This window comes from Pempheris klunzingeri, chromosome 8 (genome assembly GCF_042242105.1).
Source record: "Pempheris klunzingeri isolate RE-2024b chromosome 8, fPemKlu1.hap1, whole genome shotgun sequence".
NCBI classification, from domain to species: domain Eukaryota; kingdom Metazoa; phylum Chordata; class Actinopteri; order Acropomatiformes; family Pempheridae; genus Pempheris; species Pempheris klunzingeri.
In genome coordinates, this window is record NC_092019.1 from 8,634,958 (window position 1) to 8,661,993 (window position 27,036).

The 27,036-nt window shown below is 39.6% G+C and overlaps 3 protein-coding genes across 3 annotated transcripts; 2 read left to right on the top strand and 1 right to left on the bottom strand.

Annotated features, from left to right (window-relative positions):
* Window positions 1-382: 382 nt before the first annotated feature.
* Window positions 383-3,269, top strand: LOC139205689 (B-cell receptor CD22-like). Its single transcript, XM_070835979.1, has 6 exons — window positions 383-438; window positions 1,214-1,292; window positions 1,500-1,558; window positions 1,652-1,873; window positions 2,570-2,854; window positions 3,151-3,269. Exons 1-6 carry the CDS (start codon window positions 402-404, stop codon window positions 3,234-3,236), a joined length of 768 nt encoding a protein of 255 aa, XP_070692080.1. The 5' UTR covers window positions 383-401; the 3' UTR covers window positions 3,237-3,269.
* A 2,917-nt stretch (window positions 3,270-6,186) lies between these two features.
* LOC139205449 (opioid-binding protein/cell adhesion molecule-like) lies at window positions 6,187-15,180 on the bottom strand. Its single transcript, XM_070835670.1, has 9 exons — window positions 15,050-15,180; window positions 12,073-12,281; window positions 11,357-11,499; window positions 11,033-11,088; window positions 10,334-10,539; window positions 8,209-8,472; window positions 7,577-7,888; window positions 7,338-7,440; window positions 6,187-6,389 (listed from the first exon to the last, which is right to left on the bottom strand). The coding sequence occupies exons 2-9, from the start codon at window positions 12,137-12,139 to the stop codon at window positions 6,326-6,328; spliced, it is 1,215 nt and encodes a 404-aa protein (XP_070691771.1). The 5' UTR covers window positions 12,140-12,281; window positions 15,050-15,180; the 3' UTR covers window positions 6,187-6,325.
* On the top strand, window positions 14,113-26,180 carry hpn (hepsin). The gene is made up of 12 exons (XM_070835671.1): window positions 14,113-14,218; window positions 20,565-20,672; window positions 20,813-20,854; window positions 21,377-21,506; window positions 21,591-21,710; window positions 21,917-21,957; window positions 22,877-23,042; window positions 23,301-23,491; window positions 24,273-24,368; window positions 24,659-24,801; window positions 24,962-25,126; window positions 26,043-26,180. The coding sequence occupies exons 1-12, from the start codon at window positions 14,215-14,217 to the stop codon at window positions 26,085-26,087; spliced, it is 1,251 nt and encodes a 416-aa protein (XP_070691772.1). The 5' UTR covers window positions 14,113-14,214; the 3' UTR covers window positions 26,088-26,180.
* Window positions 26,181-27,036: the final 856 nt, after the last annotated feature.

A 27,036-nucleotide genomic window follows, 5' to 3' on the forward strand; every position in this document is an offset into this window, starting at 1 on the left:
TTTTTGAAACTGGAGTGTTTATTGAACCTTCTGACAAATTACGAAAAAAAACCCCAAAAAACTTTTTAAGTTTTTAAGATGTAGAGGTCTGAAAAACTCATGTATCAAAATGATACACTTGACGTTAAAGAGTCAACCGCAAGTTCCTCATTTGCAGATGAATATTTTCTAGCTGTTTTCCACATGTCTGTTTCCACTGCAACTGTTACTACCTCTTTCCCCTTTTCTCTTGTGAAATCACCAGATAACCCTCCCATCCTATAATTATGTGATGTTGCGCCCTTAATTTTGCCTCTTTCTTCTTGTAATCCAAGCTGCTTGCTGTTCCACCAACAAATGACAGATCAAATCAAATCTCAAATCCTTCTCAAAATTTTGTGTTTTTCATTGATGTGGAGAAGATGATCGCAATGCTGATGCTTCTGATCCTGAAGTCAGGTAAGGAGTGATTATTTATCAATTTACTTTTTAAGACAACGAGCAAGATTGTATTTAAAAGCACACAAACCTGGTTTCCTCCCAAAACTTATTAAGACTGGGGATGGTTGTAACACTTTTTCTCTCAGAACTCATAACTTGTTGAACTTTTGTGTTAAAGCTGTCAAACTTTGTACCCTCGTTTGTCTATTACAAAAAGCAATGTTTCCAACTTCTCCAGCTCCAGGAGTCTATATTCATAAAGAACCATGTTAATGTTGCATTAAAGGGACTAAAAACCTACTTAAAAACATTTCGTTGTTAAAAACATTTCACCCTTTAATAGGTTCTCCTTGAGCATACCTTGTTTCTTGGCTGTTGTACCTAAGTGACCACAACAATTATTGAACAAATCTTTAATTTATAACTGCAAGCTAAAAGAAATTCTACAGTTACTTGAAAATAATTATTTTAAGCACATCTTTTATAAATTTGGCCTACCACATCACACAGCACACAAAGGCTGGTCTAAGCTGCTCTCTCAGGTGTGTCTCAGTGCAGGTAGAAAGATGCAGATGAGCTAGAGTTGTTGTTACCTCTACTTTGAGTTGTTTTTTTTTATTTCTGTAGAACCCAGGAATTCATTTTATCCCCCCCACATCCTACACATCCAAAAGATAACAAAATATTGCTGCAGAGAAGTACCCTGTTATACTGCTGTGTGTTTCCATTTCCTCTCATTGATTGAGAATCAGTAAAACAAATACAAATGCGTTATATTATGATCTCTCTGCAGGAACTGTGGGTGCTGATTGGTCAGTGACTTTTGAAAACCCAAATCCTTGTGCTTTAAAGGGGTCATCTGTGAAGTTCAGGTGCTCATACAATTACGACGATGGCGAAACTGTCAGAGAGACTTCATGGCACAAAGGGATGTTAAAAGACAGCCTCTGGACACGTGTTGAGCTTTCAGACCTTCCTTCATATCAAAATCGCTCTGAATATTTGGGTGACAAGCAGCACGACTGTAGCCTGTCAATTCATGACCTGCAGGATAATGACACTGGATATTACTACTTCAGGTTTGATTCGGCTAGGTATGGATGGCGGAGTAAAAAATCTGTGTATCTGTCTGTCACAGGTAAAATTAATCCTCATTGAGCTTTAAACCTTTAGCTTAATATATTCACCTTTTTGTGCAATGTCATGATTTTATTAACTGTTTGATGTCCAGAGCTGAGAGCCAGAGTGCACCCTGAGAGTGTGAGAGCAGGAGACAATGTGACTCTTGAATGTGGAACATCCTGCCAAATTTCCAGCGCGGTTTGGTTCAAAGATGGACGTCCAGTAGCCAAACCAGAGTTTCAGGCTCAGACAGAGGATGCTGGGAATTATTCATGTGCTGTTGAAGGACAGGAGTTGGTGCTATCGGACCCTGTGGCTCTGAATGTTCAGTGTAAGTTTAATATGACGTTATTGGCTGAGAAACTGGTATTTTCCCCTTATGATGCTTGCACTTAAAGGAATAGCTCGACATTTTAGGATATACTCACTACTATTTATTTTTTTATCCTCAGAGGTAGATGAGAAGATTAATACCACTCTCATGTCTGTCCAATAAATAGGAATCTTTCAACAGCCTGTTGGCTTTAGTTAAAAACTGGAAATAAGGGGAAACAGCTACTCTGGATCTGTCCTAAAGTGACAAAATCTTCCTGAAACTAGTGACTGAGATCATAGACTAGACATGCGCACTGTTGTAATAAATCAAATGAGAAATAGGGTAATTTTCTCATAGATTTCCTTTTGGAACCAGTAGAGTTGCCCCCTGTTGATTAGAAAGAATGCAAGTTCAGGCATTTCTGAATTTCCTTCACTTCTCAGACGTAGAAGGTATCTTTTACACAGTCTGTGCTTTATAGTCTTGATTTATTATTGTACAGACATGAATGTGGTATCATTCTAAATCTAATTCCCAGCAACAAAGCAAATAGGCGCATTTCCCTAAATGTCAAGCCACGTCTTTAATTCTTTCTTTTGTTTATGAAATATGCTTTGACAATTTATGATTTGGTACTCAATATATAGCATAATCCATGAATGGTTCCTTGTGAATGTATACAACAGCACAGTGGTTGTGTTTTTACTGCAGATCCCCCGTTGAATGTGTCCACTGAGGTGAGTCATCCTGGCCACCTGACATTGGGCAGCAGTGTGACTCTGACCTGCAGCAGTGCTGCTAACCCTGCAGCACACATCTACAGCTGGTACAAGAGGAGGGCTTCTCCGAGCTCCATGATCCAGGTGGGCTCAGGACAGGTGCTGTCTCTCCCCTCTGTGGAGGCGTCCCACGCTGGACTCTACCTCTGCCAGGCCAGGAACCCACTGGGGGAAAACAACTCAACTGAGTTGCTGCTGACAGTGGACAAAACAGACGGTGAATATGCAATAACTCCTCCGATGGGGAATGATGTAAATGTTGCAAACTAGCCTGATTGGAAGGATTTTTAGGGGAGTGGGCGAACAATCTCAAGCAAAAATCGTATTTATCTCATATGCATCCATAAATCAACAGTCAGATCCAAAACTTCTCGTTGAAATGGGCTGCCTTTAAAAAATATAGTATGATTGATTTAAAAAAACATCAACTAAATTTTTACAATGTATTTGCTGAAGATTTAACTAATCCTATAGGTTCAATCTTTCTCTTTCTACCTCTACCTCTGCTAACAGGGAACCGTTTGATCCTCCTTGTTGGTATTGGAGTCAAAGTTGTTATTTTGCTGTTCCTTCCACTGTGTATTATCTGGACTTGGTAGGTTACATTATACACACTATTTGACATGGTTTATTTTATCATGACTGTCATGATATGTTACAGAAATTAATGTATAAACTTTTCTTATTTCACTGTTAAAGGAGGCAGAGACACAAGTTGGCTGGGGAAAAAGAGGTAAGACGGACCCAGATCTTAAATAGATTAATAAATTAACGATAAATTAATAATAGTTAATAATAATTAATGATAGTTTCTCACAAAATGTCTGTTATGCTTTAGGAGGACAGCCAAGATTATGAAAACATCAGCGCTGCAAGGATTGGTCAAAAAAACAAGGTCACAGAGAAGGAAATGTTTGATGTTTGATTGGAAATGATGATGTTTCATTTCACTAGATACATGATTTGGCACTTGGCACAGAGATGTCTGTGGTTTGCTCACTGCTGGGAAAAAACAGCTTGATTTGGAGATGATGACCACATTTCCTGGCATGAAAAATGCAGTGACACATATCATTAAAGGGATAGCTCAGATTTTTTTAAGTGTGGTTGTTTGAGGTACTTATCCATAGTTAGTGTATTACCGACAGTAGATGGTGGTCAGCATGCTGCTGGTTTGGAGAAACAGGCAGCATTCTCAGCACAGACACGTGCACACTAAATGATGTACATTATATTTCGGATATTTTTACCGCTTTACATAGCTCTCAGGCAACCCTTTCCACAGGGAACTACAGCCGTTCTGTCTTTCTTTTTGCTCACTTCAAAGTCACCAGACTCTATTGACAAAAACACTCATTTTACCTTGCAGAACACAGGAGTTCCCTGAGTTACCACTGCCATGATCTGTGAACTAACACATTAGTTTGGATCCAAACTAACCGTTTAAAACACCAAAGTCACACAATAACACCAGAAAACTAACCAGTCGAGACAGCTGTAAACTAGATAGAGCAGATAGAACTGCTGTTTTTGTCATTGGAGTCTGGTGACCTTGAAGTGAACAACGAGAGATAACGCCTTCTCCTGCTCTGTGGAAATGGATGTCTGACAGCAAAATATTCTAATTCAAGTGTACATCTTAATTGATATTAAATTGAATTAGTTGGGCTTTTTTAGGTGAAAAATGTGTTTTTCCACCTGCTCCTCCAAACTGTGGGTGTGCTGACTGCCATCTATTGTATATAATACACTATATACAATGTCTCCTGACTCCTGAGACAGAAGAGAAAACATTACTCATGCTTATTTAATCTATTAAATACCCACAACCTTGTAACCTTCAGTAGTCAGTATCAGCAGTAGTTATCCTGGTTGAGTATGCTTTGTATGTTTTCTGTTGTATTCATGCCCATTTGAACAGTGTCTCTGGTCTGAAATATTGTATCTTTTCACTTCGGGTACAGCAGACTGTATCCAGAGTCACTGTGGTCAAACCAGGATATGCTGCCTCCTAGAGTTTGAAATACTCATGTACATTATCTCTTGGTGAACTTGGAAATATTTTGTTACATTCAGTTGACCAACTTATTTGTTGTTTTCTAAGGCATATTGTCGTGCCCTCTTCATTATCAATATACTTTGTTTGATAGTCATTTTTTTGTTTTATTTATTTAAGCAAGTGTTCTTAACTTGTTTTCTTGTACAATTAACTCTTTTAATTTGTTATAAGAAATCAACCATTTTGTAAATCTTGTATTATACAAATGCTAAAAGTGGACATTAAATGCAACTGAGCAAATATTCTCTTCAATTGATGTGCACATATGTTAAACTGTCTCTTTAAATGTTTGAGAATTGAAACACTGCATTTCTTTGTTTGCTTGATTAACATTTAAAAATAGAAAATGTGTGCGCCACTATAATATGTGAAACAACAAAAGCTCAAGTCTAAAAACAGGCTAATGAGATGAAGAGTTGATATCCAAGTACATTTTGTAAATGGGTGTCCTGGCGTCAGAGTCACTGTCCTCCTGGTTTCCATCCTCCTCCACTTCTCCTCGGGCTCTGGTCAGTATCTGTTAGAGCCTTATCACACTGAGGAGTTTACTCAAAGCCACACAGATGAGACCCGGTCTCCACTGCTCACAGCTTTTAATTGGATCATTATGACTGTTTTTCCGTCATCATCTTCATGCTCATCATCATCCTCAAAGGAATAGCTGCTTCAGTGTTCTCTGTTTCTGGACATTGCTTACACAGTACTTGGTGCACTCTGTGGTGTGTTTAACTCCAGTGGAAGTATCAGTGCTAACAACAACTCCGGATGTCATCTGTGGACCATGAAGGACATATTCCAATTCACATCTGTGACTGCCAAATGGTGCAACTGACAAGAGCACAAAGTGCAAAGACATAATAGAAGATTTTCTCAGTCATAATAAATATTTTTTAGAATTCAGTTCCAACTGCACTTAAACAAATGATCAGAGACCCACAAGCCAACAGAAAATAAATATTCAGACTTTGCAGTCAAGTTGATCCTTATTCAACTCGGTGCATAGAAATCCAGGAATTTAGAATTTCATTGTGATGTCCTGCTTGTTTTGATGTACAGTCATTTCTATCATATGGTCTTCAGGCTCTCATTCTCTGTGTGAATTGGCGCCACTGTCAACAGTCTTGGGAGTTGTTTTTCTTCTGTGTACATGACTTCAGTCATGGGCTTAAGCAGGCCACAGTGTGCTACAGCATGTGATAGTTTTAAAGGGTTGACTTGGCAACAAAAGGCGTGAAGGTAAAACCACAAAAGTGTCTGAAAAAAAGGGTACTGAGAGGAAATTCTTCTCATTTTGAGTGACTTAAATAACAAAAGGTGTCATATGTTCTTAGTGGTTGCAGGGTGTTTATACTAGTTTTGTGCAGTATCAGTCCTTAACCCTTTAATGCCTGAACCATGAAATAATTGCCAGAAAATTCTAATTCTTTGAAACTGGAGTGTTTATTGAAGTTTGAAGTTTTAATTTGTATCACTTTTGCTACATCCAGCATTTTTCTGCAATTTATTACTCACAGTTTGTTTAGCTTAAACAAACAAAACATATAAAACACAGATAAAATACAAACAAACATCACACTGATGATGCAGAGGTGTATGTATGAAAAATATGATACACTTGGCGTTAAAGGGTTAAGGTGCTGTAGCAGTTGTCTCTGTGAGGACATACGACCGATGTCTGGATGTCTTCTTTCTCCTGAAAGGACACACACATATCACAAAAAACACTGGCATTTAAATTATTAAAGTTGTCTTATCACAGCTTGTTTTTCTTGAAATATAATAGATAATTGATTAATGCATGTAACACTGTATGAAACACCAACCCAGACACTGAAGGTCTTTGGCTAATATTCACACTACTGTGAGCAGGAAATTGCAATAGGTATGAAGAAAGAAAAAAGAAGGGTGTTAATATCAGTGCAAAATGACGAAAAACATAATGAAAACAAAAATTACATCAGGGAATCTAGTTTGTTTTTTTCATGCTTTTTTCCCTGCCTGTGGAGCCACAAACTAGTCCAATAGGTGGCAGTAATGCACCTGTTTGCTACTTTGTCAATTGCCATTAAAAACCAAAGAAGAAGAAAACTAGAAAATTATTAAGAAAGAGCACATGCATATATAAAAAGTGACACAAAAAGCCTGGCAAATAGCTTCTGATCCTGTTCATCGCCTTTTCGAAGATTTCACAAAACTGCTCTGAGGAAGCTGCTACAGAGCCGCTGCAGCAACCAAGACCAACAAACCAACATTTACAAAAAGTCTTTCACACCAAATGCAATAACTTTGCTAAATTTGTAAACATAACTGACACTCAAATCATGTCTGTTATTTTTGTCTATACTGTGGATGTGGTGTTACTTATTATTGTAGGTATTGTGATTCAATATGATGTGTTTACAAGCCACACTTATTATGAATATGAGTCTTTTGTTATTAGTGATGCTTATCAAGAGTACTGAGGCAGCACCTATTGCTCTTTATTTAGAATTACATTATTTTACCTGTATAGTCCACCAATCCAACTGCAGTACGTTTTTAAGATTCTTGATGCTGAAATGCTGATAGATCAAAGAAATAAAAAAAGGAACTAAAGAAATATAATGATACTGATCACCTGTAAGAGAAGAAAAGATCTCACCTTGACATAACAAAGGCCACTATGGCTATAATTGCCAGCAGAACACCGATGGTCACTCCAATAACCAGCAACCTGCTTCCTGAAGACTCAGACAGGGGCGCTGCTTTAATGGACAGAAAAGGAACAAGAGCCAGAGTTTGGATGGAAATCATTACAACCTTTAAACACTCAGAAATGTTTTACTCTGGGACTATTTTTTGCAGGGACACGGTTGAACGACAGCCTTCTCATTCACCCACCTTGTGAACCTCTGAGTGTTACACTGGAAGTCTGTGATCCATGTCTGTTGCGTGCTACGCAGCAGTGCTCCCCATATTCCTCAGTGGTGATGTTGGCCCTGCTGAGTGTCGGGCCTCTTCCTGTTGGTGTAGACGGGGTTTGTCTTGCTTGATGAAAGCTTTTGTCTGCGGTAGGGACGCACGCTTCACCTTGGTACCAGGTGTATGTGTGGACAGGAGGGTTGGCATCACTGCTGCAGGTCAGAGTCACAGGAAGCCCATCCTGCAGCTCTGCAGCAGGAGAGACTGAGACGTCTGTGTTTCGAGGAGGGTCTAGACAGGAAGGAGATCAAAGGGCGTTGACTGCTTTTCGCCCACTTATCAAACCTAATTTTAACGCAGTCATCAGGTCGGGTGGAGAGGTGTGTCTTTATCTAACGAAGAATTTCTAATGTATAATAAATTCTCTGTTGAAATGCTCTCATGGCCACTACCTTGTTTAACTTATGTTACTGTTAGGCACGGGCTAAATGAACACGTCTTTCTGAATATTTTTCCTACCGTCTGACCGTCTGCACTGTCTGTACATTTGCAGTACATTATTTACCATGACATTTCAATATGAATCTAAATCAGAATTAAACTTCACTTACACTCTACATCAATGGGCAGCATTTGTGAGCTTTGCACTTTATCTCCAGTCTGTATCTGACAGTAGTAGCTGCCGGAGTCATCAGATGAAACCTCACTGATGTGCCACACCTGTCCAGTGTGTCTCGGGCTGGTGCTTGAGCTCTTGTACCATCTGAAGTGGGCCTGTGGACCGGCCGCAGGGCTGCAGCACGCCAGACGTAAGGCCGCGCCCTCAGTGATGTCACCGGAGGCACTTACTGACGCTGTGACTGCGCTGGAGGAGGCTGGAGAAAACAAAGAAATTACACATGTGGTTAGAGTACTTACTTTAGATATTCGAGTAGACAGAATTACTCATCTGACTATTTGGTCAATCCCTGTGTGCATTATCGCAGGACGCAAACCATTTATTAACTAGCTGGCTGGAAATATTGACATCCAGTGTTTTCCATGATATTTCTGCAGGATTGTTTCCAGAAGTTCAATGATTTCTGAGCTGAAACAAAAAAAATGTATAGCACTCTCTCTTCAGAGACTTGGCCAGGATTTTAAGATTGCTGAGGTCAAAAGTCTAACACCTTGTCAGATCATTTTAAAGATTATTTTCTTTATTTGGGATATTTTTCCATGTTTACAGTAGTTGTGTTGAGATTCTCTATAAGGCTGTTTTTTCCTCAGCCCAGCAAGAAATTCTGTTTTATTCTTGGCTGAAAATGATTGAATTTAGGGGGCCCACATTGGGCGTAATGTTTATATTACACAATATTATTAAATATTCCCATTAGTTGTAAGAATGGGATACTTCAGCCCTTATTCTCACAAAAAGAAAACAATTCAATTCAATTCAATTTTATTTGTATAGCCCAATATCACAACAGAGTGTCTCATAGTGCTTTACAAAGTTCACTGAAATAAACAAGTGTAAGCGAACAAACAATCTAATATCTAATAATCAATCTAATAATGAGTCCAGCAGTCGATGAGGCCATTGGATCAGTCCGGTGGATCAGTCCGAGGCATCACCTGCCCTTTATGACCCTCCTTGGACATGGAGCTAAGTTCTGATGTGGGGACTAATCAACCATATCATAATAAATTCTGGCTCCTAATTTGATTTTCAGAACTGTCTATTCATTTAACATTCACACAAAAATGTGCTCCTATTCTATTGTATTTTTAGTTGTTTTGTTCATCCTACAGATCACCGTGGGCTTTTGTGAATCACCAAGAATGACACAGGATGGCAACAGAAAGGAAAACAAGAAACCAACAATAGTGTAACTTCACGCTGATGTTTCTCAATAATTACAACACCGTCACCTCCCAACACCAACCACCCTATCCTTCTCACAAAACCAGGCGCTAATACCTTAAACTGCTCTAAATCCCTCTTATTTTAAGTTCAGCAAAGTCAAGTTACAGCTCGTCCCTAGGCGTGTTGGGTGTGAGGGATTTTACTATGAATGTCACTGAATTAGTCAAAATCTATTTGCAATCGTTTCATTTCCACTTCATTTAAATAGCACAAAGTGTCACACAGAGTGTTGCATAGAGGACGTGCTAAAACAAAAGCATGTGTTATCCAGCTATTAGAGTGGTGTTAGCAAGTTAGCAAAGTACAAATATTCTTAATTTTGTGTTTGTTTCTTGAGCTATTACAATTACATAACTATGATTGAATGCTATTACTGTGACTGGGCAGAAGTTACAGGCAATAAGGCAGCGAGTGAGACACACAAAAAGAAGACTGTTACAAAATAAGGACAAAAAAAGGAAGGACAAATAAAAAGACTGTGGTTTGTCAGCTGTGGTTTTTCAGTGCAAACTGACATGAAACTGTCAGCTTTTCCTTTAAGGCTTTCAGATTATTGTGAACATCAGCAGGATTGATATATTTTATTATTTTATTTAAGATGATGAGATGTAAGATGTACTACAGAGATGTAGCACCTACTGCTATTATTTGAGCCATCAATGATTATTCCACCAAAATTCACTCTAGTTTTATCACGTTAGCTGCTGCAGCATTTGTAAATTTAGCTTTACGTTCATATTTTCCTACTTTTCAACTCCACAATTTCTGAATTATTGATTGAAGACTGTGCTGATAACGCTTTTAGGTAGTTGTAAATGAAAAATTCCCACCTGCCACCAGCAGCTGTATCCCGCTCTGCGCTGGCATCTTCTCTGTGGGGTGGCTGGTGATGACATAAAACACGTACGCCCCGCTGTCCGACACTCTCAGATCAGAAATCCTCAGGGAACAGTTTTTTGTTCCTGGTTGTCCCAGATACTCCACCCTGCCCTGGTAGGAAGGATCTGGGAAGACACCATCACTGTGGAAGATGTATCTGAGACACACAAACAGTCGGCCTTAATAATTTCTGTGTATCATAGAGACAGAGACACTACAGGTGGATACAATAAAATTATGGATAGATATTAACATAGATAGATGTCATCTCTGGGTGATGATGATGATGATCTTTATTCTTTTGATGACATATTAGAGCACAAATTTTGGATATGTTTTTTTCAATCACACTGTAGATATCAACAGCCATAAAACGATAATTTTTGCCATGCTATATAAAATGTTGTATAAGTCAAGGTGTGAATGATATATGTACAAAGGCCTTTGTAAAAACCCTCAGAATATAGATACTGAAGTGAAGATTTCTTGCTTAACGTATCTTTTGAGAAAAAGGCCCTTTAAGATGTGGTTTTAGAAGAAATCTACAGACAGACTGGTCTGAAAGATGACATGTTATGGAAGCAAAATAGCCTAAAATCTCAAATTGAGCAGTGTATGAATTTGGAGGTAGTTTCTGGCCTAAATATTACCTTGGGGTGATACAGCGACTGTCTTCGAGACACCACATCTCAGACAGAACTTCTCCCTAATCGAGAAAAAATACAGAGTAACGAAATGAAGGGCTTTGAACAAGGGATAAAGTACTGCAAAATACCAGTTGCCCCACTTACGTTAACCAGACACTAGATGCCAAAAATGGTTAGATAGATTAAAATAGTTTATTTCAGTTACTCAAATCAAACCTCTATAGCTACACGTTTCTATTCATCCTAATGACAGATTTCAGTCCTCTGGTTAAAGACACACTGCCGGATATTCTGCCACTGCTAACAAAGCCCTCTTTATTGAATTACCGGAGCAGAGGGCCGTCCCTCCTCCTTGGTTTCATTTGAGCTTTGGGGGTAGTCATAGGAACACGGGAGAACAACAGAGGAGCCAATCACAGCACAGATAGGGCTGGAGGGGAGATGAACTGACCAATCACCAGCAAGAATACCTGAAGGACAGAGGATAGGTGTTAAAACATAGCAAGTTACTGCATTATAACCTCCAACTTACAGTTAAGTAGTGAACTTTCCTAAAGAATTAGATCTACTGTTTAAGTTTCACTGCGAGAGTTTAGAATTAATTTAGTTATTTATGAGAAACACATCTGAGTACACCCATATTACAGCTACTGTTACAATTCTCAACATTATATTCATTGTATTTCCAAGGTGTCACAGCTCATTTTCTAATACTTAAAACACATAAGAGATGTGTCTGTTTAGAGAGATTGTACTTATCTAGACCCTTTTTCACTGGGAGGCATATCAAAATGTTTTACTGCCTATAGTGGATATATACATTATGCATCTAAATCTGGATTCACAGCCCGCATGAAATGATTTGTAGCAATGGCAACATAACATGTCATTTAATAAAGATGTTTAACATCTGACACTGAAACGAACCTCCGACCAGTCATTACCACACATCATTTTTTGTTTCAATTCTGCAATTTCTCTCTTAGAAGATAGATACTAGAGGTTAGTGAACTGTTGGGTCACTTTAGTGCTGCCGGTCTCACCTTTGAGAGAGAGTGTGAGCAGCAGCCAGCAGCTCTGTGCAGCTCGCCCAACCATCTTCTTCTTCATCTCCCTCCTCTTCCACTTCCTCTTCTACTACTCTCCTCCCTTGTCTTCACCTTCTCTCTCCTCGTCACCTCTCTCTCTCTGAGACTCTGTGATCCTTGTGCACCACTCTGCCCTCCTCAGTCAGAGACGCCTGCTTCTCTTTCTCCAGAACAACAACATTTATAGGTCAGATAGCGTGACTTCCCTTTTATTTTCTCTGCCTATAGGGAACTGGGGTGATTTCTCAGCTTTCGTGACAGCAAAGGGAACTCAGTCAGTGTGTGTGTGTGTGTGTGTGTATATAAGTGGAGGTTGGAGGAAACTGTGTGTATTTTCTGCATCACACTACATCAAAGCAATGGCTGACTTCCTTAGATCAGTGTTGTGCTGTGTATCATTGTGACTACCCAGTCTCTCAGGCCAGTGTGCTCACCTGGGGCAGGTACACAGGGCCACACAGCCTCTGAGAGCGCTCGTTCCCCGTCAGTCCACTCAGAGACGTGAGCTGACGTCACTCGTGCCCCTCTAGCGTGCGCAGCTGACCGCTCACAGGACGAGCGCACACACACACACACACACACACACACACACCGACTAACCACGGATAAACTTTCACTAACTTTATCTCAACTTGTCCACTCTTCCAAATGTTTCTCTCCTTTCTATTAGAAGCGGGCGCCGGCGGCTTTGGTTGATAGAAACGGTCGCTGAAAAATTTGCTACCTGTTTTTTTTTTTTTTTTTCTTCCTTTTCTTTCTCTGAGGTCAGTAACCTGTGAAGAGAGCAAAAAAGGGATTTACTGAAAACTGGGATTTATCTTCGGTGGTGTTTAAACGGTGCTGTCTGCCTGCTTTTTAGGCAGAGGTTTTTATGTTTTTTCTATTTTTCTCCTCAAATTGGACTAAAACAATAAGATAATATTTGCCACTAAAGAAGAAGTTCAGGCTCCACCTGCTGCAAGAGAAGACAGGTGAGTCACTTCTGGAAGGCCACAAAGTTAAGGTTTATACTAACAAATAATAATAATAATAATAATAAAGATTATCAGCTAATGCTCTAGTTTTGGAATCTTTGAATAGTTATAGCTTTGCAGTAGATTGTATTTCTTAAGGTAGTAGTAAATATCTTTTGGAAACGTTTTCAAGACATTTTCCAGTAAATTGAAGTAGACCATCTGTGTTATTTGAATTAATTCAAAATCAGCCCTTTGTTCTGTTTTCTGTCCCTGGACTTCTGCAGGCTAAATTAGCCCAAAGGGGTTGACAATAGGCTACTTAAGTTTTCCAACTATCATTCAATTTTACAGGCTTTTTAGATGTTATCGTCCTTAAAGTGTTCTATATAGTATAGAAGTAGGTTGTATTGTATCTAGTATATCTTCTATCTAGAATAACTGTCTATGAGCTGAAGATACACTAGATCTCCTTGTAAGAATGCCTTTGTGCTCTTGGTGGTCTCATATGACTTCATGCCCTCCTGTTTGCAGGGCAGTGAATTACTGGTCTAAAGTTTGCTGACGGCTAATAAAGTTAATAAAGACAAAAGTCTTTTGTATGTAGTGACATAAGAAGCTTTGTCACATGAAATATTAAGATACAAATATCATTGTACCTCATATGGGCTTGTCATTTGCTTTTATTTTCATTGATATGTTTCCATCTTAGAAATAATTAGTTACACAATGAGAACTTGTTGGTAGACCTGGCTGTCTGCTATTTAGAGGGGTGGGCCCTCTACTGGGTGGATATAAACCTAAATTAAATGTGTGTGCGTGTGTGTGTGTGTGCGTGTGTGTGTGCAAGCATGAGTGAATTGACTGTAGGAGTCAACTTAGTCCTCTCATTTTCTATAATATACATTTTAAACCTAATCTCATATATCTCTATCTATCTGGTTATCTCTTCTATGTTAATTGTAGCAATAAAACCATCCACATCATTTTACCAGGAAAACGTGACTGCCAAGGGCTTAGACCACCTGCCCTGCCCTGAGGAGTCAAGGAGAGAAGGAAGGAGGAAAGCAAGGAAGAGAGGAAAGAAGGAAACAGATCATTGTCTCTTGTTGCCCTTTGCTTGCTACTGCATACAGAGGGGAAGATGGGTGAGTTTACCTATTACATTCACTGTCATTCACTCTCACCACCCCTCCCACCCTGTTACTCCAACACACATGCACACACACACGCACACGTACATGGTGCGCTGGTCATGCTGCAGCTCGTACTGCCTGTTTTCTGTATTTGGGACCGGACATCAGTCCACTTGACAGTTAACCATTAACTGGTTTGCTCAAAGCTGACTCGCTGTCTCTCTTATGTTCACTGGATTTATTTTTGAGGTTTCTCTTTTTGCTCGGAAAACAAATCCTAAGATTGTTTCTAATATTTTTCATCATAACCAAATGAAAATGTGATATCTGTGTATTAAGTGTGGCCAGAAATAACTACCGTCCTTTACACCAAATTACAATTAATGGCAACACATTATATTAACAGCAATAACATCAAACTCTCTTATTCTGCCGGGGGTCATAAAGAAACAACTAACTGTACTCATGCCATGTCAGTATGGAGCTCAAACATACTCCCATCAGCATCAGAGATGCCCACATTTTGGAGGAAACCAGAGAATCCACATCTGTCCTCCTGTGACTTGGCATCAGCATGTTGACCTAATGGTTTCACTGCTAATTATATGATCCTGTTATGGAGGTGAAGATAAGATTACTTGCTGTGTTTTACAGCTTGAAAGCACTCCTGTTTGAGTCAACTGTGAGACACTGCGTTTGTGATATGTATAAATTTATGCTGACCACTTAGGTTTTCCTGTGCAGTCTTGAAAGCCCGTTTCTACCTGTTGAATTAGTTTTTACAATACTTCAAATCTCATAAAATTTGTAGAGACATTTAACTCACAACTGTCCTGGACCTACCTCACATTGCAGGGATGAAGGGAAGCCTGTCGTCTCCCGTGAAAACTGACATTATCTCCACACCTTCTGGTGTTCTTATCAACAGGTCTTCTTGGTCACTGTGTCCTTGCTGGCTTGTAAGTTACTTTCTGTGTCTAAACGCGGTCAGCTACACATTTGTAGTCTCTGCTGCCTGGCTGAAGGGAGTCCACCCAAATGCAATGAATCAGGCTGTGTCTTTGCTGTGTGTAATTATGAGAGAAACACAGTCTAGCGGCACAGGAGTGGCACATATGGTGTGGCTTATTTTGTGTGTTTGGCTGTGACATGAGGTGGAACAGCATCTATTTTCAGAAACTTGACATGCTTAAACACAGTAGACGTGTGAACAAGTAGAAACACAAATATGCATGTTCACACATGAGTACATTTCTGATCAGCCTAATTTATTGCACAGTATGATTGTGTTTATTTTTACTTTCCTGCCATGACAACCAAGTCACAAGTGCGAGTCATGGCTTCTGCTGTGTGTGTGTGTGTGAGAGCTATCCTGCTCTGTTATCTTTCTGCACTCTCACCACACCTACAGTAGGCTTGCTTCAGCCTACTGAGGAAAGGGATATTCTTCAGCATTCATTTTAAAAATCCTTTCCTATTTATGTTGGAGTGGATGTATGTTGAATTAAGCTCAGCTCTGTTTTTGATGGACTAGACACATAAAAACCTGATCTTCCTATTATGACAGTAGTTTAGGAAACTGCTTCACAAAGTCCAAAAGTCAGTGTCCAGAGAGAACGAAGGATAATACAGCAGATGCTGACTATGCAGTCAGCTAGTGAACCAATACATGGACCTTTAGTTGGGACAGTTTTCTTTCATGCCTAACTTTAAGCCAAAACAGATGAGAAGTCATAAAAGCGGTATTGATTAAACTCTGAGATTCCATGTCAAATCCATCTTCATGACAACACAGCAAACTATGAACTGATGAAGACTCTGTGATACGGTTTGACACTTTGGAAAAAACTAGTAGCCAGGCCTTGAGTCAGGATTGTTTTGTCAAATAACCCTATTTGACGAACACAGAGAAACAGACATCCATTGTGTAGCCATGATTTCTTAAAGACCAGTCTCTGTTTATAAGCCATTGGAAAAGTTTAGTTAAAGTACTTTGAGAAAACATTTTTGGGAGTTGTTTTAGATTTGTGCATATTCGTTTGTCTAAAAAGGTCTTTAAGACAAAGCAGGTTTGGTTGATGTGGACAACACAAAAGAATGTTTTTTTTAATACTGAATGTGTTGTCTTGGTGTTTTTCTCTCAGTTTTGGTTTGGGGAGGACGCAGACAGCCCCCATCTGGTACACAGCTGCTTCTTTTCACCCAGAAATGAGGTGCTACAGTGGGAAGGCGTAGTGTGTGCAGAGTTGAGGGTATCCCTCCCAACGTCCCAGAGAATGAGTAATGACACATCCTGCTGCTTCTGTGTGGTCATGTGACTCATGGATGAAGATAGAAATAGCCCAAAATAAAATGTATGTGCGTACAGCATTTCTGTGTGGATGGGTCACAAACACTAAGAGATGACTCATTCTTACCTCTCGTGCCAGCCTTATTTATCACAGTGGCAACAAACCATCCAGTCACACTGTGGGGAAGCCCTACATGTAAACTGCACTGTGGAATATTCCTGGTGTGCAGTAGGGCTGGGCATTGTTCAGAAATGTACCTTGATACCTTGAATTCAGTACAGGTTCCTGAATGATGCATTTTTCAAATCCAATCTTGAATAAATCCAATGTATAATATAATATATAACATAATGTGCATTTTAACAAAAATTAAATTACATTACTCATTATGGTACAAATCTTTAGCTTATGACACTTATGAGATTTACTCCTTAAGTATCAAATTTTGGTACCGAGTAACAAGGTATTTTTAAATGCTGAAGCAGTTCAACTGCTACCATAAAAGTATTGAAGTTCGGTACTCTGCCTTAAACAGCAGTGATGGTTTGCATCACTTTTAGCTCCTGAAAATGCTTCTTGTTGTTGAGCTCAGATTACGCTTATGCATATTGCTTACAAACTGTGAGAAAATAGAGATATATTGAAGAGTATTGTGACACACGCTGAGACAACCTTTTGTTTGTAGAAGTTTGGATCAAGCTGTCAAATAGGCTTTAACCAAACTTATAAGAATCTTGTTGGAAATCATACATGAATTTCATACACAGTTAGTTGTATCTTGTATCACAAGTATCTTATGCAACCCAGTTAATGTTAATGTTACTAACATAATAATACATTTTATTTATAGGCGCCTTTCAAGGCACTCAAGGACACCTTACAACACACAGTTAACATCTTCTGTAATCCAGAATATAACATTCCTCACATTTAGAATACAAACACCCAATGTGGGTCAGCGCTTAAATAGAAGGCGCCTGTCTGTTCTCTTTGATAAGTCAAAGTATTTCTGTTTTCAAATTTAACCATGCCATAAACTTAATCCAATTTTACAACTCTGTCTTGTTGTGGAGAACTCTGTTGGACACTCTCTTTGAACATACTGTCAAATGCTCTGCAGTATTTGCAGTACTAAAATAAAAGATATACAACGTGCACTGCACTCAGAACTATCTACCAACTTCTTCTTTTGCAGTGCATTCGCCGACACATTAATACCACAGTGATTTCAGAGGAGCCTTGACTCATAACACACGCAGGAGAAGGTGGTCTCAGGTAGAAGTGGACACAATAGAGTGCTTGTTCTGCCCTGCAATGTGATGTGGAAGAGCTCTGCGTTGGGGGAAGAGAGCAGGAAAGAAAGGAGTTTGGGAACAAGGGGGGTGGGCAGCACCAGTGTTGGTGTGTTCTTGCTGGTGTTGAGGTGTGTGGGGAAAAAAGTCCAGTGACATTGGTCAGACAGTCATTATGTTCACTGATTTTTGTTTCTAATTTTTACAGTTTTCTGCCTGAAATTGCTTTGTCTTACTGTCTCTGGCCCTTGGGTCATCATAGTTAATCACAATTTTACATCCTAAGGAACAATAATACTATTATCGTGCTGACTGGACATATGAAGGGGAAGATGAAAGAAGGGAGTGGGCAGACTTTAGGCACACAGAGGGGAAGACAGGAAGGGGAGAGATCAGTACAGAGGGAGGTACGGAGAGGTGCAGGTAGAGTTGGTCAGGGAGAGGCTGACAAGAGGGGGTGCAGATGTGAGGAAGATAGCTGAGAAGGAGGTGAAGGCCACTGGATTAGCAGGCCTACACCGATATCACCTTTCTTGATAACGTAGAAATTCGGCAACTGTGGGACCAAATAGCGTGAGTAGTTCTGTCCAACACTGCTTCCTTGTAATTCCATGTGTTTACTTGCCACAGATTAAGACACAAGACTCAGGAGTCGACATATAAGCTACGTAACTACGACTTTGAGTTGGTAACTGTGCAGAATCCTTCTGGCTCTGCACCCAGATGCCTAGCATGTCTAAATGAAAAAGAAAAAATGCCAGCAGCACAGAAATACTTCCCTATAAACATTTATTTCTGGTTGGCCTAATGTCACAATTCAATTAAAAGATATTACACATTTTCTTATTTTTTTCACAGAAAATGTGAAAGATGTGAAATGTGAGAGCGTAGGGAAAATGTTGGAGGGATACAGTGGCAGGAAGGAAACGAGGAATGTAGGATGTTTTCTCTGATTCGATAGGAGACACTCATATACTTTTGGTATCTTCAGTTGTTTCCTGGAAAGTATTATCATTACAGCTCAGACTGTCTTGCCATGTAAGGAACAGAAAATCCACAAAATAATATCCCAGCTTTTTGTAACAAATCACTGCAGATGCAGGCTTCACTTACTTGACTCAGGGTCACAGCTTGAATCTACTTTAAAAGTCATTTCTATAACACATTCCCACCAAAACAGTCCCACATGTCCCAGGTTCAATTCATCACTGCAGCAGGTCTTTTTTACAGCACACATTTTGACATGTCACAGCTGGAAACACACCGATGTAATTAATAAAGTCTGCAGATGCAGGGCTCAACCATTGTGCATGCATGTTCATTGTCATGGCTTAAAAGTAGCAGGCCAGCTTTAATGATATAAGTAACACCTGTTTTTCCTGCTTTGACAAGTCAAAGGTATGCTGTGAAAAATGCCTGTAACTATGAATATCTACCATTTATACAGTGGGAAAAATATACCTTTTAAAAGCTCTATGCGGTGTAAGTTATACAGTTAATGACGGCTGACTTTCATTAAGCTGCCTCGGCTTCGACTGAATGAAATTCAGCCATCAGTAACTCCTCCAACAGTATAAAGACATGCAGGTTAATTGGAGACTCTAATTTGCTTGTGGATGCAAGCATGAATGTTTGTTGGTCTCTATGTGTCGGCCCAGGGTGTGCCTCGCTTTTTGGTAAAAGAGGCTGACATCGGCCTCGCGCCAACCAACCACCGCCCCACCGGCAACCCTTAAAGAAAAGCATTAGATAATGAGATAGTGAATGAATACTATGGTTTTAGGGTCCTGGTATTGCTCATGCTGGCTCACTGTCACACTGTCACAACTTACAGAGATACATGAATATAACTTTTCGACATTTTCTGACATTTTATAGACCAAGCAACAAATTAATTGCTAAAGAAAATTTGCATGGAAAGTTGCAGCCCTAGAATATGGCATAACCATCGTTAATGTAATAAGTAAAACCTTTGTGCTTTTAAAGTAAAATATTCATCAGTAAAATCAGCTAGATTTTGGGCTTTTTTTTTAGTTAGTTTAGATGAAAAGAAATAAAATCAACAGATAATATGATGTAACTGTCTGTAGTCCAAAAGAGTTACAGCCTAGTGATCTGATTTATTGTGTCTATATCAATAAATGGAACCCTAGCCTCCTGCTTTTGTCTGCACTATTGCTCTAACTTTGATGATGATGACGATGATGATGATGGACAGGTGGAACAATTAAAATTAATTGTTGCTCTGTACCATCTGAAAGGACTTATAAATGTTAATAATTGCACCTGTGTTTTGATATGTTTGCAAGGGAAAGTGAGTATTGCTGTGGGTCAAGTTCAGAGCACAGCCGAGCAGAGGATAACAGGCATATTCACACATGTACTGCACGTGTACACGCCACAGACATGGCACTGTATTCTTTTTTAGAGGTTGTTCTTGCTTTGTGGAGAAATGCTAGACTTTAGACTATTGATCTAATCAGAGTCATTTGTACTTTTAAGTCCGTGCCAGCAAATGTGCTGTATGCTCCCTCACATTGGGACTGTGAGCTGAAACCGGTCATGTAGCTGATGTTTGTTGTAGAGTAGCTTAAGAGTCCAAAAAAGAGCCCAAATCAGATACTAGCACTCTGAACTTTTGCTGTTGTCTTCTCTTCAGCCACCTGTGTTTTTTGGTATGTTATTTAATGTTAAAGGCTTGAGTGCTTTGTGTACTGACATGTATGTGCTTATGTATATGTGTGTGTGTGTGTGTGTGTGTGTGTGTGTCTGCAGGGAGCAGGGCAATCTCTCTGACCTGTGTGTTGACCCCCTGCCGTGTGATTGGGGTGTGTTTGATGCTGATGATCTTGGGAGCCATTGGAGCAGCCGTCTGGGCCGTAGGTCAGACCACATGCTTTCACACATAGACGAACACAAGCATATGATGACTGTAATTCTTAATCTTAAATTCTCACTACCCCTGGATTGAAAAGATTACACTGACATAACATATGCCTGATGTTTTTATTACCCTTCTGTAGTAACGTTTTGTATAATGGAGGAAGACACAGGACTTTATGACGGTAAGTAAGAGGGGACAGGTTGATGGTCTCAGAGTCTGACAAATAGTCTTATACCAGATTCTAAGTATAATAAACAATAAATGTTTTAATTGTTCTATTAACAAAAATGCTCCTTGAACTTGAATAACATATTTTTACCACCATCAAAGAGCCATTTTGTTTGTTAGCATAAATAAAACATATCAGTAACCTGAGGTTATTGAGGTGTCTCATCATCAAATAAATGTATCTGATGATTATCTATTTCTACAGTATATGCATTTTAATAAAATAACACGTTTAAAACATTTAAAGGAGCAGGCTCAACTCAGAGATTTATTGGACTTAGAAGCAAGAAAAACATTTGTGGTCTTTTCAAGGTTACATGTTGCACAAACTATCTCTGAACTCTTAAAAACGACACAAATGAGCATCACAATCGCAGTGAAAAAAGAAAAAAGAGATACATGTTACAGTTAAGCAGAAGTCTGTGCTACTGTAACCAACTTGTTTTAAATGTATTCCCATATTGTTCCTCTGCAGTCCAGGTAAACTCTGCTGACCAACGCCTCAGAGTCTTTGACTCCGCCCAGAGGAGGTGGCGTCAGGTGTGTTCCTCCTCAGCCAATGAGCTGCTAGCTAGCATCAGCTGTGAAGAAGTGGGCTTTGTCAGGTGAGATGTTTTTACAGTTATCATCTCAGTGTTTTTTATGCAGCATAGTGTGATACAGGACTAAAGTGTGTGTGCTTGTTTCAGTGTGGTGAATTACTCAGTCACGTCCGTGCCAGAGGCCAGCGGAGACGGTGGGGAGTTCTTCTGTGTCAGACAGGAAGAACTCAGCTACGGCAAGAAAATCAAAGACTTATTATTCCCATGGTAACAAACACCTATCTGTTTGATCCTGCACCTGTCTCACAGCAGCCTAACCCTCCACTACACTACACTGTCTTCTCTGTTGCTCCTCCTGCCTTTTCTCTCACTTGTTTACTCAGTTGACGCAGAGAAAGCTGAACGGTAACTTAGTTTAGATGTTTTCTTTTTCTCTGTTAGGCTATTTCTAACTCTGTCTGTCTTTGTTTCAGCGACTGTGAGAGCAGGGAGGTTCTCACACTGTTGTGCCAAGGTAAGATGTGAGCTCAGATCTGCTCTCATTCTGTCTGACACACTGGCACACTTTATACTCAGACACCTTACACCTGCATCTCATTTTTTTCCATATACTAGACTTGTCATTCTCCACTACACCTTGGTAATTCTGCCTCTTACTTTTAGCTCTTTATGGCAAGTCTGTCATTACTTCTCTCCCTCTTTCTGCTTATCCCATGTTCACTTTAGGAATAATAGTAATTTACCATTTAATCGACAGTAAGAGTTTTGACCAATTTAACACAATCACTTAAACAGTTAAAACTCCATTACTGTTGCTTATACAGTGCATATACCAAGTATACAAAATAGTATAAAGCAGTAGATTAAAATTCAATTCAATTAACACATAAGGACAGAGGGGACAGTCTGGGATCTGTGACCCTGACCAAGCACCAGCGTAGAAAAGCAGATAATTTCTCCGCAGTAATAGATGAAGATTTCACCCTGAATAGTGTGCACCTTCTGCAGGAGTGTGCAGTAGCACGTGAGGTGATTAGTAGGCTAGAGATCGTGAAACAGAAAGAGGAGAGCAGGGGTCGCCACAGTGTGAAAATGGAAGTCACGGTTAAATCACGAGTGATGAACTCTGCTTTAGATACAGCCACAATACGTGTTTTGCACATGTAAAAGTAATTGTTGTTGAATTGGTCACTTTTAATGGGTCATAGACATTTGTTCATTCTAAATTGTATATTTTAAATAGTACATTTTAATCTTGTTGATTGATTAATGGTTAATGAGGGTTGGCTATCAGCTTAGAAACTTTTTTTTCAATTAGCATCCCTAGTTCACCTAGGGATTCCTCTGAATCTCTTTCTTGTATACTCTGTCTTTGCTCTGTTTTTCCTGTGTAATTCTTCCACCTACAGTTCGTTTTTCTCTCTCCTCTGCAGACTGCGGCAGGCGTAGCTTTGCAGCAGATCGTATAGTTAGTGGCGTGGATGCCAGGCAGGGCAGTTGGCCTTGGCAGGTCAGTTTGCAGTACGATGGACTTCATCAGTGTGGAGGATCCATCATCTCAAACCGCTGGATTGTTTCAGCAGCTCACTGCTTCCGTGAGTAAGTAACCAAGCCTGAATTTATACAGAAATCTGATTTAATTTTTAAGCACCAACCGGACAAATAATTTTTTAGATTTCATAAGAGGGAAAATCACAGGTTTGACCAAATTGCATGCTGGCATTTTTACTTAATTTTGTCATTTTTGTACCATAGATTTCATGTAATGTTAAAATTATATTGCACTATTTGATTGAGAAACAAAAACTGAAAAAAGCTTAGAGTGGATAAAGCATCAACACACTCTTTCCATGCCAGGCGCTATCGCTCCGTTAATCGATGGCGTGTGCTGCTGGGCTCCATCTATAATAAACCAGTCAACCACAACTTGGCGGAGGTTAAGACCATCGTTTACCACAGCAGCTACCTGCCCTTTGTAGACGCTAACATTGATGACAACAGCAGGGACATTGCTGTTCTGGCTCTCACCCAACCCCTCACTTTCAATGGTAGTACACACACACACACACACACACACATATATCCACCAAATAAAACACACATTCATCTAAACGTACCTGATTATGTGATTGCATGATGACAATGATTAGAGATGAGGAGGATGGCAAAGACATGGAGCGAGAGATGAACAGAGTAAGACATGATGGTGATTTGGCTGCATTAGGTGTCCTGTTTCCCAGATTTGAGTCAGCAGGACAAAAGTTCTTCTATTCAACATAATTGTATCAGCACTGAACAGCATGTAGCCACTAGTCTCTGGTATCCGATGCTCTCTTTTTTTTAGGCACGTAACAAGACTAGGAAAAGAGAAAATTCACACCAGGTAGTGAGACTTATATTTTATATATTTTTTAGGAAAATCACAGTTATAGATAATCAAATGAATAATGGCTGAATTCCATTTAGCTGCTTTAGTGTCAGAGTGCTGTCCTTGTGCATGCTGGTTCACTGTCACAGTTTCTGGGACAGAGCCATCGTTAATGTTATTAACAAGACCTGTGCTTTTCCTACTAGGACAAGCCAAAAATGTCTGCTGTAAAAAATGCCTATTGATACTGATTAATATCATGTCCTGTTATGTGAGAGAAGAAACCCTAGAAACGCTGCTTCAGTAGATCATGTCTGACATCTAGTGGTTGGAATTGATACCTACAACCACAGCATGAAGTCCTCTGGAGTGACAATAAAACAGAGAAAGGATTGTGTTAGATTAAATACAATAATAATGAATTAATACAATAATAATTAATTAATTATGTTTGTGTGTAGAGTACATCCAGCCTATTTGCCTGCCAGCATACGGTCAAAGACTGATAGACGGACAGATGGGAACAGTAACAGGCTGGGGAAACGTAGGCTACCAAGGTGAGTCCACATTTTATCACAGCTGAACTGTAATACACTGCAGATTTGCATTCCTCTTTTTGCTTCCCAGTAGTTGCCTTTTGTATTATAATGTTATCAACACACTCAATGTGCCATTATAACAAACAGCACCTAAATAAATAGATAGGAAGAAAAAGAGTAATAGAGTCAGATTCCGTATTTAAATTGACAGCTTGCAATTGATACATGCTGTTAATGCTTCTTTTTTAGATAAAACCCCTCCACAGTATTATTGTTTTTAATAATGTTTTGGTATTTCTCACTTGTAGGCGATCTAGCAGATGTTCTCCAGGAAGCGAACGTCCCGATCATCAGCGACGCTGTCTGTAACGCTCCTGATTACTATGACAACCAGATCACCACCAGTATGTTCTGTGCTGGTTATGAGAAAGGAGGCACTGATGCCTGTCAGGTCAGGGCGTGTCTGTGTTTATGTATTCTGGTGCATAAATGTTTGTGTGTTTATGGGTGTACTTAGGGAACTATATTCTGCCTTTAATTTGAATACCTATGTGTGCCCAGTATAAATAGCGGGTTGTTTGATATGTTATTGCATATAATCGTCCTTTCAGGGAGACAGCGGCGGCCCTTTTGTGGCAGAGGACTGCCTGTCTAAGACCGGTCGGTATCGTCTGCTGGGGGTGGTGAGCTGGGGAACAGGCTGTGCTATGGCCAAGAAACCTGGCGTCTACACCAGAGTGTCCCGATTTCTGCCCTGGATATCTACGGCCATGAGGGTGAGAGACCGTGCACTTTATTTGACTGCATTTCTGTGTTTCTTATGTACTTAATACAAGGCTGAGAGCAGAGTCAAAAGCACAAGAAGCAAGGTCAGTTTATCACAAGATATGCACTCAAGAGAAACAGTAGGGACACTATGTTCCCACTGCAAGCCCAAGTGGCCTGAATCAAATTTTTTCCCCCTCATGTGACCCAGATCTGATCTTTTCTAATCAGATTTGGGCCACTTTCATATGTGGTTCAGAATACAGATCAGATTTTTTGAAATGTGACCTCATCTGTGTCATCTGCTGACACATTTGTCTGCCTCCACTGCATAATAACTTATAAATAAAACTGAAAACACTCGCATCTGTCAACTCCACGTTTGACTTCTTTGTATTTTCACTTCCGTAACCACCGTGCTGCGTAAGAGGTCATGTGCTTCTACTGCGCATGCGGGTCACATCAGGGCCTTAAACTGTTCACACTGCAGTCTGTTATAGGTCACATTTTTAAAATAATGTGAACAGCCACTTGGAAAATATCGGATCTGGAAAAAAATCTGATTCAGGCCACTTGGGCTTGCAGCGTGAACGTAGTCTATGACACAGAGGTACAGAAACTATCTGACACAGAGGAAGGGAAACGCACAAACTGAACACAGGAGAGGGGGAGGGATAACAAGGGACAGATGAAACTAATCAGGGTGATCACACAGGTGGGTTTTTCACAACAAAATAATAACTCAGAACCAGAAACTAGAAAAAAACAAAACCTTAATCAGTAGACCTGGATGTAAAATATGTAATTGCCAAATTAAGGACACAAAATGTCTTAATAAAGTGTTGTGCCACCACCAAATGCTCAGAGTTACAAAATTTATGTTTAAGTCATCTAATTTTTTCTTTGTGCTCTCAACTTCTCCTCCAGAACTATCACAACTCACCAGGGATTCACAAAATGGCCCGGACATGAGATTCCTGTTCCCGTGTTTCTACTTTTTCTACTCTTGGATGACGATAATAAAAGACCTGATAGATGACAACGAAGACTGTTCGCTGGGGGGCCTGTGATGTTTCCCTCATATCACAGTTCCAGTTAAATGTTTTTAACCACTTCCTGAAACTTCCCACATTGCTACACGTCAACCAATACTATACACCTTAATCGATAACGCTGTATGTTTGCAGAGAGGTGTGAAGTTTTAAACTCATCAGCCAAGAGTTACTGAAGTTGACCAACTTTGTTATTATGAAGTTTAATATTGATAAAAGGGCAAAAGTTAAATAATTTTAGAATTACTATACTGGATTTAAGATGCAGCTTTGTAGAATATAATAATATTATTTTCCTTTTTCTCTCTTTTCTCTTTTTTCTCTTAGAAATAACAACATTAAGACTCGAAAAGGCTCAGGTTCATCTGAATCATTTGCGATATAATTGCAAGGATTTGTACAATAAGAGATTTAAAGGGATCATTTGGAAGTGGGGCTGTATAAGGTACTTATCAATAGTTAGAAAAACTATTTTAATTATTTACAGAGAAATTATTCATTTCTTTGTTGAAAGGGTTGACTGATGACAATGTGAAGTGTTAAAATATTGTAGATATACCATACACTCAAACTGATATTGATTTTTTTTTTAAGTGGGCTCTTTTTTAGGGGGCCTGAAATACGTTTTTCTGCTGCTTAGCAGTGCTTTGTTTAGTGTCTGTGCCGGGACTCCTGCCTGCTCCTCCAAACTAGGGGTGTGCTGACCGCTGTCTACTGTTAGTAATGCACTAACTATGGATCAGTACCTCGTACAACCACACTATCCCTTTAAATTCTTCATGTTATCTTGCCTCACATGAATCACTTTCTTCAGTGCAGGACTTCCTGCTGCCAGTGTGCACAACGAGCCACAATGAGTGCAAATTCTT